Source organism: Sycon ciliatum, chromosome 4 (assembly GCF_964019385.1).
Source record: "Sycon ciliatum chromosome 4, ocSycCili1.1, whole genome shotgun sequence".
Taxonomy (NCBI): Eukaryota; Metazoa; Porifera; class Calcarea; order Leucosolenida; family Sycettidae; genus Sycon; species Sycon ciliatum.
The window spans coordinates 28,151,680-28,161,825 of record NC_088646.1 but is presented as its reverse complement, the minus strand read 5'-3'; the positions used below and the strand labels follow the sequence as shown (position 1 = coordinate 28,161,825).

General features: G+C 48.5%; 2 protein-coding genes across 3 annotated transcripts in view; both read left to right on the top strand.

Annotated features, from left to right (window-relative positions):
* The first annotated feature begins 5,153 nt into the window (after nucleotides 1–5,153).
* Nucleotides 5,154–6,074, top strand: LOC135813498 (low density lipoprotein receptor adapter protein 1-like). Its single transcript, XM_065326590.1, has one exon. The coding sequence runs from the start codon at nucleotides 5,154–5,156 to the stop codon at nucleotides 6,072–6,074; it is 921 nt and encodes a 306-aa protein (XP_065182662.1).
* A 1,722-nt stretch (nucleotides 6,075–7,796) lies between these two features.
* Nucleotides 7,797–10,146, top strand: part of LOC135815444 (S-adenosylmethionine sensor upstream of mTORC1-like) — a 17,214-nt gene continuing 14,864 nt past the window's right edge. For both annotated transcript variants that reach the window (XM_065328739.1, XM_065328738.1), the window contains exon 1: nucleotides 7,797–8,183. In XM_065328739.1, the coding sequence (XP_065184811.1) occupies nucleotides 7,808–8,183 (376 nt within the window). In that variant the 5' untranslated portion in view covers nucleotides 7,797–7,807. The remainder of the gene's footprint in view (nucleotides 8,184–10,146) is intronic.

Below are 10,146 nucleotides of genomic sequence, written 5' to 3'. Positions count from 1 at the left end.
CTGTTCCCGTTTGGATGTTTTCCGCTTCAGCCACCATGTCCACAACCCCTGATAAACTGCAGGCTACTGCTGCTAGAGTATACTTAAGTAGTAAACTCAAGCGTCGGCCTGACGTGACGACTTCAAAAGAAGACCTCAATGTTCTGTCCTCTTGGGAATCTTTAGCATGGCGACGGCAGATTCTTGGCCTTGTCTATTTCCACCATGTATTCCCCCAATACCCCTCCTTGTTGTCTCACTTCCAGCTACCCTCTTCCCAAAGCAGTCGTCACCCCTCATCCATAATTCTCTCAAGTTCCTAAAGCTGGCACCTACTTTCGTAAATCAACCCTTTTTTCTTTGAGTGTTGCTTGGAATAAACTTCCTGAAGATATTCGTTCACTCTCTACAACAGCGAAATTTAGTATTGCTGTTCGTCGGTATCATTCGCAATCTATGTTTTCTTTGAAAGGTATTCCTGACTTTTGTGTCTAGGCTAACCACATCTATGATAGTTTCAATAGTTTGTGTATATTATGTCAGTTATAGTAGTCCGCAATGCTGCTTTTCTAATTCTCATTATGATTAGCATGCAATGTACTACCCGAAGTACTGAATTTACTTCTTTGTACAAAAGTCTACATTCTAATGACATTGTATCTTCTACCTCTTCTCCCCTATGAACATACTTTCTCATTTTCCATACTTACTTAGGAGACTCACTTCGATAGGCATCTATTTGCCTCTGGAGGATCCGTGAAATAAAAATCAATCAAAAAAATCAATCAAATAACTAGGCCTTGACGGATTATGCTAGCATAATTTTTCGCATAATTCCTACCAAAATCGAATAATCGCATAATTCGAGGCAAATTGCATACGAATCGCATAAAATTGTAATAATCCGCCTGTTCGCATCAAATTCCATACAGTTGTACATGTTCTACAAGTACAAGTACAAGTAGGTGCACTAGGAAGTTGTAGGTTTACGACTCCCTTGATAACATGTCCAGTCCACTACAATCAGTGATCTGGTGATGGTCGTAGCTCGGTCGGCCTGTGCGTTGAGTCGTTGACCCCATTGAACTTTTGCTACTACAGTACAACGCCCTCTACAATGTACAAACAATTCCCTTGTTATTTTGCACAGAATCATTATGCATTAGCAGCATATGTGAAAAAGCGGGATTCACAGAAGCTTTTTTGCGATGCGACACGCGATGCGACAGACGCGAAACCGGGAAAACCCCAAATCGCACCCATGTCGCAACCCACGCAACTGCCGCAACTGGGCCATCGCAGGCCATCGCAGAAGTAAGTTGAGCTTGGCTCAACTTTTGCGATGCGATGCGATGCGACAAGCGATTTGGTGTACGATTTTGACCTTTTCTACAGCAAAGTTGTACAAAGGTGCAAGAGTTGCCTATAAATTTTTACAAGTTGTGTCAAACCGCGCGAATATCATGGTGACGTACCCAAATCAGCAAAACTTTGTCGCATCGTTGACTTCTTCTGTGAATGGTATTTCGCGAGTTCGCATCGCACGCATCCATCGCAGATCGCGTCGCATCGCGTGTCGCATCGCAAAAAAGCTTCTGTGAATCCCGCTTAACACCATGTACATGTACATGTACATGTATATGCCTCCCTAGTGTTTGTGCATGCCACAATGACATACTATCCCCACACCATAAAAAAGAGAGTAAACTATCGTGTCCGTTGAAGGGAACTCACGACGGCCGCTAAAACCCGGTAACGTTTAAAGGGGAAGTGCATCGATTTTTCAAGTAGGGCTCAGATGAAAGACAATTGGATATCGGTTCCGATCAGGGAGCCCTACACATACTTCTTCATATGAAATGAACAATACCCTTCTCCATAGAGACAACATGCAGATGAAGTGTATGGACAAATAATTATATAAATAGGCCATTCACTGAGGGCATGGAATGATCTCTACGTGTAGATTGGATAGACACATGCACGTCTGCAAGGAAAGCATTTGTTCCTGGGTTAGTTCATGGGCTGATTGAGTTCACATGGACTAAGTTCATACATGCCATCTCTCCTGAGACATGTTCAGCAAAAATTTCAAATACGACATTATTTCGTTCGCTAATCTCCGCTACTCGTCGTCTCACCTGGCTTCAGAAGATGTTACGAGAGATAGGAGAGTCTCCAGCAGGCAGCGCATCCATCTTCAGGAAGTGGAAAGAGCAAATGGCATGGTCCTTGGTTGAGGTAAATGCTGAACGTTTGATTTTTCCCAACCAAGATTTCAGCACTTGGTTCGTCACGATTTTCGCTTGCCAGCTAACGTCTCCGCACTCCAGCTTTCCCCTGTCGGTGTCACGTCCCAGTACACAACGGAGAGGACTACTAATAAACAGTTCACGGCACTAACAGCCTTGAACACGGTACTTCTTTCACTTCGTGAATAGAAGAAGACAACTGAAAATGACACAATTCTTCAGTGATCGACCTTCTCTCTCACGGAGCTAAGCAGAATGTGCGTCATCACCAGTAGTCGCCATGGAAACGGGATCAGGAAATTGGCGATATGGCAAGTTTCCCTTGCCGTACGCAAGCGAGAGATATACCATCGGAACCGATATCCAATTGTCTTTCATCTGCGCCCTACTTGAAAAATCGATGCACTTCCCCAAAGGGGAAGTCCGGTGAAAAATTTAAATTTCACTGTCCGTAGAGTTCGGGTCGCTGAGTCGAATGGTCTTTGTCCGAGGAGGCTGCGGCTTATGGTTCGTCAGATACGCCCAATCGAACATGTGCGAATTTAAGCCCGCATCACCCAGATCCAGGTGATGACGTCACAGCGTGCAGTCAGGTAGCCACACCATCTAGTTGTGTACAAAAATGGCCATATTCGGAGCGCGTTCGATTGGGGAACCGTTTGTCGCAGCTTCTTCGGACCAAGACCATTCGATTCAGTGTTACAAACACTACGTACCCTGTAATTTTCAGCTCGGTAAACCTGGAGGTTATACCGTATTATAGCCGTTTCCGAGTTGGACTTTTCCGTCAGCCTCTAGCTCTACGCGCTCTGCGCTGCGTGCATGCAGTGCGTGCAGTGTGTTATCTAGCTGTAGAGTGTAGTGCAGTCAACAAACTCATCACATGCACAGAGCAGAGGAACTACTCCCGCACTGCCGTGCTGGGGTAGTATGATTGTATGATTGTACAAGACTCGAGTCACAACTGACACAAGACTCAGAAAACTTGTCAACACACGGACTTGTCATGTACATGTACTACACTCGTATCAGTCGTATTGTACAGTCATGTAGTCAGAGAACGTGCGTTTCTCCTTGCCGGTGGTTGTGCTTTGAGAAAGAAAATATTAGTTTTCCGCACCCGCCTCATTATTTTTATGTTACAGCGATGAGTGCACAACCGGTTAACCGTGACAAGTGACAAAACAGCGAACAGCTCCCGGACCTAGAACTTTCAGATTCCATAGCGTTGCGAGCGAAGAGTCGTGCCCGTGGTTCAAAGAGCCTGCACTGTTCTCCAATTGAGTAGTCCGAAATATTCCAAGTTCGCACCAAAACATCACCATGTGGCAGGCTCCTGGAGTCTAAGCGAATCTAATCGGTATGGAACAACATTTAGAGCACTCGCATCACTCTTCTCCATTTTGGCGACCCTGCTCTCCAGCGATCTGATCAGCCTCGTCTGCAATAGCTGCTGCTTCTTCATCAGTCGGAAACTCAGTAGCGCTCACTCTTGACCGGCCCGCGTGGCCATTTCTTCAGCTGAATACCGAGGTTCTCAGCCCCAGACCGAACTCATGAAGGTCAGCCATGGCTGCATCCTCACTCTCACAAGGAGTTACAGGTCTTCGGGGTCGCTTGCACCAAACTATCAGTCGCCAAATCATTTGAAATAGCACTGACACTATTGCTTTCACGCACTCCTTTTGACCTAGCTGCACGCTATGACGTTGCAGAGGGTGTGGCGCGGCCGCATGACGTCATGGCGCAGCCCCCGAAACTCAGTTTTTCAAACGGAAATATCTCGAGAACGCTTTGCCGGAGACACGTGGGACCAACACCATTCGACTCAGCGGCCGAAACTCTACCGACCCTGAAATTTAAATTTTTCACCGGACTTCCCCTATCCCCACACCATGCTGCACTACAATGTAGTATTGGCACAAAAAGTAATAACAAGCGGGTACACGTACCAGAAGTGGGAGCCGTCTAGTAGTGGACTACACTGTACATCATGACAATAATACTGACTGTAGAGTGTAGTACTGCAGCCTGGTCCGTTGGCAAGTCCGAAGTTCGCAACTACTCAGACTGCACACGGCACTTCTCACGGACAAGTGACATTGCTTGTCAATCTGTCAGTAGCAAGATGACCACGCCGGCCGCATGAGCTTCTCCCCTCACTATGGTCATGGCGACCGTTCGAGTTTGTCCCGTTCTGTCCTTGGGTTCTGATCGACCGAGGCTGTGGAATGTGGACATGGTCGATCAATGATGATAACATTTGTCTGCCGGTGTGGTAATGTTCAGCTGCAACACTATGCCCACGCCGGGATAGCCTATGCCTGTGGCATGGCTTGTGCGCGTGGGTACTCCACTCGGCCTCGGTCCTATTCCTAGATCCTCTTTACCTACACCTACAAGTACAAAGGCTACTGTAGAACTCTGTGCATGTGGCCCCCGGGGATGCGCTAGCCATGTTAGTTTGGTGGTCAACCCCACCAGTCACCACATCAAGTATTGGTCGCCTTCTAACGCTCGGGATAGCATGCCTACAAACCCGGTATCTGACTCTTACGCCGGATTTCGTGCAAGTATTCGAAGGTGCGCTGGCAAGAAATACTTCATTTCTGTTTCATTTGTTGGAAGAAGCCATTCGAGCGACAGCTTACCAAGCTAGCTGCAAGCCGATCGACGTAAGTCGTTGTGTGTGCTGGCTTAGAACTCTTATCGATTGAATCTTCCCGTGTCTGCCACGGCAGGGACGGGTTTTGCTCTTTCGGACTGCAGTCGTGAGGTTTTGTGTTCAACCAAGGTTTATAAGATTGCGCTCGCATTGGATACCGGCCCTCGTTGTTTGCTGAAGCCGAGTCAGCGAGGCTACCACGAAGTGCTACAAGATCTCGAGGGCGCCGCTGGAGTGGCTGCAGCAGCGGAGGCAGAATGTCGTTTCTGTCCAAGATATTCCGGCGCGGAGGAGGCTACGGGCCCGGAGCGATGGCCGAAGCCCAGGACCCTCTGAAGAGCGGTCTCTCGTTTAGCGTCGACTATGTGGGCTTCGAGAATATGGGCAAGGAGCCCACGGAAGTGTTCAAGGATAGTGAGGTGGTCATACAGCGACTCCTGGACACCGTGCATCCGCCGTATCGTCGTTTGTCGCTCATCATCTCCGACACGCATTTAGTGGTTCTGCAGGCCCCCAAGGGCGCGAATCGCGAGCTACAGATGATCAGCAACATACCCATTTATCGTGTATTCTACTGTGGCTCGCATTCTGCCATTGAGCATGCGAACTCTGTGTGCATAGTGGCCTACTCGCGCGAGTCCAAGGGCATGAAGTGTCTCGTGTTCCTGTGTAACTCGGTCAAGAAAGCACAAGCATTGGTCAATGTGGTGGCCAAGGCCTTCCAGAACGCCTACATGCACTGGCTCGAAGAGAGTAAGAAGATCAAGAAGGCAAAGAGAGTGGCAGCCAAGGAAGCGGCCAAGAGAGACCAGGACGGAACTGCGGCGGCTGCCGGAGCATCGGATGATGAAGACGCCGCACCTACACCACAGGCCCTTGCGCCACGTATCGAGGTGGAAGATGTGAGTGCTAAAGACAAAGTCCTTGCGGACCTTGGCAGCCTGGACATCTCCGACACCGCTGACCTGGAATCCGAACGCAAGGAGATGCACAAAACGTTCAGCAAGCGTGCTAAGCTGACGCGGCCGGACGTCTTGGATACCGGCAAACTGGACGTCAAGCCAACGGACGTGGACATTACGTCGGCCCAGTCGTTCTCGGACCCCATGCAGAGTGAAGGTGCGAGTCAGGGCGATGGTGAAAGTCAGGGCGATGGTGCAGGTCAGGCTGAGTCATAGAGAGCCACCCTCTTCACTGCCATGCCCCGTGAACCTATTGTGTACAAACTGAGAATTCGTGACACGGCTTGTTGCTGCAACTTCATGCATTCGTTCTGTCTTTTCATTGCCACGTCAGCCTTGACTGTGTAGCAGTGCGGGCGTACGGTGCACATAGGATAGTGGAGACACTGTGCGATTGAGCGGCGATTTCTTCACTATCTAATTCCGTACGTTCTGACTGAGTCCAGACGTCGATGCAGTGTGTGGGAAGCACGTTGCTCATGCTCATTGCACTGGAGGATGGCACACCAACTAAACGCGCACCACTGTTTGCTGTAAGCGTGAATGGGACAGCCAGTCTATGAAGGCCAGCAGCCATGAATATTTGAACCATTGTCATGATCTCGATGAACACCGTGCCATGTTTCCTTCAGCACAGCTAGCTTTGCAGTTAGCTTTACACGTAAAACTTAGCGTTGTAACATTTGACATGCTGCTAGCTCATCACACTGGCAGTGTATGTGCATTGCCAGCCCGGCTCTACTAGGGCTCACTGGTTGGTTTCCATAATAGTTTTCCATTCAGTCTCACTCTTTTCTTGAACTTTAAGTATGTGATCATGGAGAGCAGATGTGAAGAAGCTACTTGTACAGACACCTCACTTCATTGTTGAAGGCCTTATAGCGAACGGTGTCCGCCGATATGTTATAATGGTAAACAGTGGTTGCGGCTTGGGAATTGCCGGTGACTATTGGCGACCATGCCGAGACACATGATCATGGCGGGCTTGGTTGCTTCGCTACACAGTTGCAATCAGAGTGCATGCCCACATTTGGAGTTCTAGGGCCTTGAGTCGAAGGCCGGCAAGAGAACCAGAAAGCGGGCATTAACTACATGCACTTGTATGGACGCCCGTTACGTGTGTTGCGGCATAATTTAGACTCCGTTTTTTTCGGTGGGGTGTAAACAGAGAGCTGAGTATGCGCCTGCAGGGTCTACACTACTCACTACAGTCCATTCATAAAAAGATGGGCTCTGGCTCTGGCGAGCTCCCGTATTTGGCGATTTTTCGTGATTTCATCGTACACAGTGCAGTGCTGCGAAATTTGAAATTTGAAAAAGGGTCCAAAAAGGGTACCTGAACTGGGGTTCGAACCGCACAATGCACTGTTGCAGATGGGGTCAAACGGTCTGGATTTTCACGGTTTTTCCCAATTCAATGCTTTGGGAGCAAAACCTGGCCGAAATCCTATTATTGTTATGGCTTGCTTTTTGGAGAAAAAAACTTCAGAAACATAATTGGAAGAGGATTCCATAGGGGATTGCAGAAAAAATTCTAAAAATACTCGAAGTTTGACCCATTTATGGCCAAAAGCTAGAAGTCCATCTTTTTCTGAATGGACAACAGCAACGGCTGACTCGGAAATCAATCGATCATGCATGGTGATCCAACGGTCGGTGCAGGATCGAGCATCATACAGTCATGTAGACTGCCTGACTGTGATCATGGTGATAGCGGCGGTGCACCGGTGGGCGGTGGCCGGTGGGCCATGGATCGTCGACGACGACGCGTCGGCAAATAATAAATTAATAATTTGTTACAGGTGATTACGTCATTTTTTCGTACCAAAAATTAATGCGAAAAAACATTATTTGTGCTATATAATCGCTCATTTCGCATTTCGCACCCTTGTTTTGAATCTTTCAAAACAAGTACTAGTAATGAGCTATGAGTATGAGATAGATAAACGATGTCCTCAACAGCAGGTGAGGGTGTCGATAGGGATACACAGGCGCTGCAGTTAGATCTTGCTGGTGTTGTGAAGGGCCTTCATGAGAGCTTGAGGAAGAAACTGAGAGCTGCTGCACGTCAAGAGGACGGCAGCTCGGCTGCTGAACGTGGCGATGACAGCGAAGTGTGGAGTCGAGTCTGGGCAGAGCACTGCGATGACAAGGAGCAGCTGGAAAAATACTCGCAAGCCATGCGAGGCCTGGCGTGCTCAGTCTGGAAAAGCCGAGGCCAATCACGGCTGAGCTGGTGCGTGGATACATGCAGAGAATACTTTAGAGATGCTGACGGTGGCTTGCGCCAAATGCTACGAAAGGAGCACAGGAGGGGATACAAAAGTGAGAGCAATGGTTTTTATAATATTTCTTAATGTGCGCAAGCTCCACTGCAGCCACTTCATTACCTGGAAAACCTAAATTAAAGGGGAAGTTAAGGCAAAAATCAAAATTTCACCAGTTGTAGTCTTCGGGGTGCTGAGTCGAATGGTCTTGGTCCGAGAAAGCTGAGACGCTCCCTTCCTACTTGAATCCCAATAGAACTCGCGCACTTCCACCGAAACTGGGTGACTGCGCCCTACGAGATGGGGATTTGTATGCAAAATGTCACTAAAAGCGCCATTTCGTTCTTATAAAAGCACGGATGACCGCGATTGGCCCATATGTTGTAGTCTTTTGGACGCTGAGTCGACTGGTTTTGGTCCGAAAAGGCTGCGATGCAGCGTTCCTCCTTTATTCCCAATCGAACATGGTTGAAGAAGCGGTCACGTGCTCCTGGGTGCCAAAATCACCTGGTCACCACGCCAGCAGGCGACAACTTTCACACCAAGGTTCAACTCGAGTTCAACTCGAGTGACAGGACTGCACCCAAAAAAGGTCAAAACAGGCTGTAAGTTGTACCCTGCAGGCACGGTGACCAGGTGACTGGTGTACGCAGGAGCACGTGACCGCTTGTTCAACCATGTTCGATTGGGAATTAGGGGCGAACGCTGCATCGCAGCCTTTCCGGACCAAAACCAGTCGACTCAGCGTCCAAAAGACTACAACATATGGGCCAATCGCGGTCATCCGTGCTTTTATAAGAACGAAATGGCGCTTTTAGTGACATTTTGCATACAAATCCCCATCTCGTAGGGCGCAGTCACCCAGTTTCGGTGGAAGTGCGCGAGTTCGATTGGGATTCAAGTAGGAAGGGAGCGTCTCAGCTTTCTCGGACCAAGACCATTCGACTCAGCACCCCGAAGACTACAACTGGTGAAATTTTAATTTTTGCCTTAACTTCCCCTTTAAGCGGGATTCACAGAAGCTTTTTTTGCGATGCGACACGCGATGCGACAGCCGCGAAACCGGGAAATCCCTAAATCGCAGTCATCTCGGACCCCACGCAACTGCCGCAACAGGGCCATCGTGGAAGTTGAGCTTGGCTCAACTTTTGCGATGCGACAAGCGATTCGGCGTACGATTTTGACCTTTTCTACAGCAAAGTTGTACAAAGGTTCAAGAGTTGCCTATAAATTTGTACAAGTAGTACCAAACCGCGCGAATACCATGGTGACATACCCGCCTGCATTGAACTTCGCGCCAAGTCAGCAAGGCGTTGTCGCATCACTGACTTCTTCTGTGAATGGTATTTCGTGAGTTCGCATCGCACGCGTCCGTCGCAGATCACGTCGCATCGCGTGTCGCATCGCAAAAAAGCTTCTGTGAATCCCGCTTTACACACGTGGAATTGGACCTATAACAGGCAACACAAAGTGGAACGAAACTACACCATACGTGATAAAATTGCACCATCCTTTCGGCACAGGCACGCACACACACATATATGCCCATCGCGTTAAACATAGCAACTTGTGCTGGGATTACACATTTAACAGCTTGCAAAGCTGATGAATTGACCGCCACTGATTTTAGCCTGGTATCCACCACACAGCTGATTGAAGTGACTTTTTCTTGCCAGTGAATCCCTATTTTTCATTTTTTTAATCTTTTTCTTTTCTTTTTCGACACACACACGTACACACCACACCACATACTCCGGCATACACTGGCTGTTGGTAACCACCCAGGAGAATGAAAGAAGAGCTAGGAGAATGAGAAAGAGAAGGAAGACGTGTGTGACCATAATCGTCGGGAATTGAATCCGCAACCTCTCGATTGGAAATCGACTGCACATACCACTGCACCATATGGGACACACACACACACACACATACACACACACACACACACACATGCATATGCCACAACACTGAGACACACACTCATGCTCACCTGTGACTCGCACCAACACTCCAAATCACAC

Coding starts and splice junctions, on each gene's coding strand:
- LOC135813498 (XM_065326590.1), top strand. CDS start 5,154: ATGTCGTTTCTGTCCAAGATATTCCGGCGCGGAGGAGGCTACGGGCCC.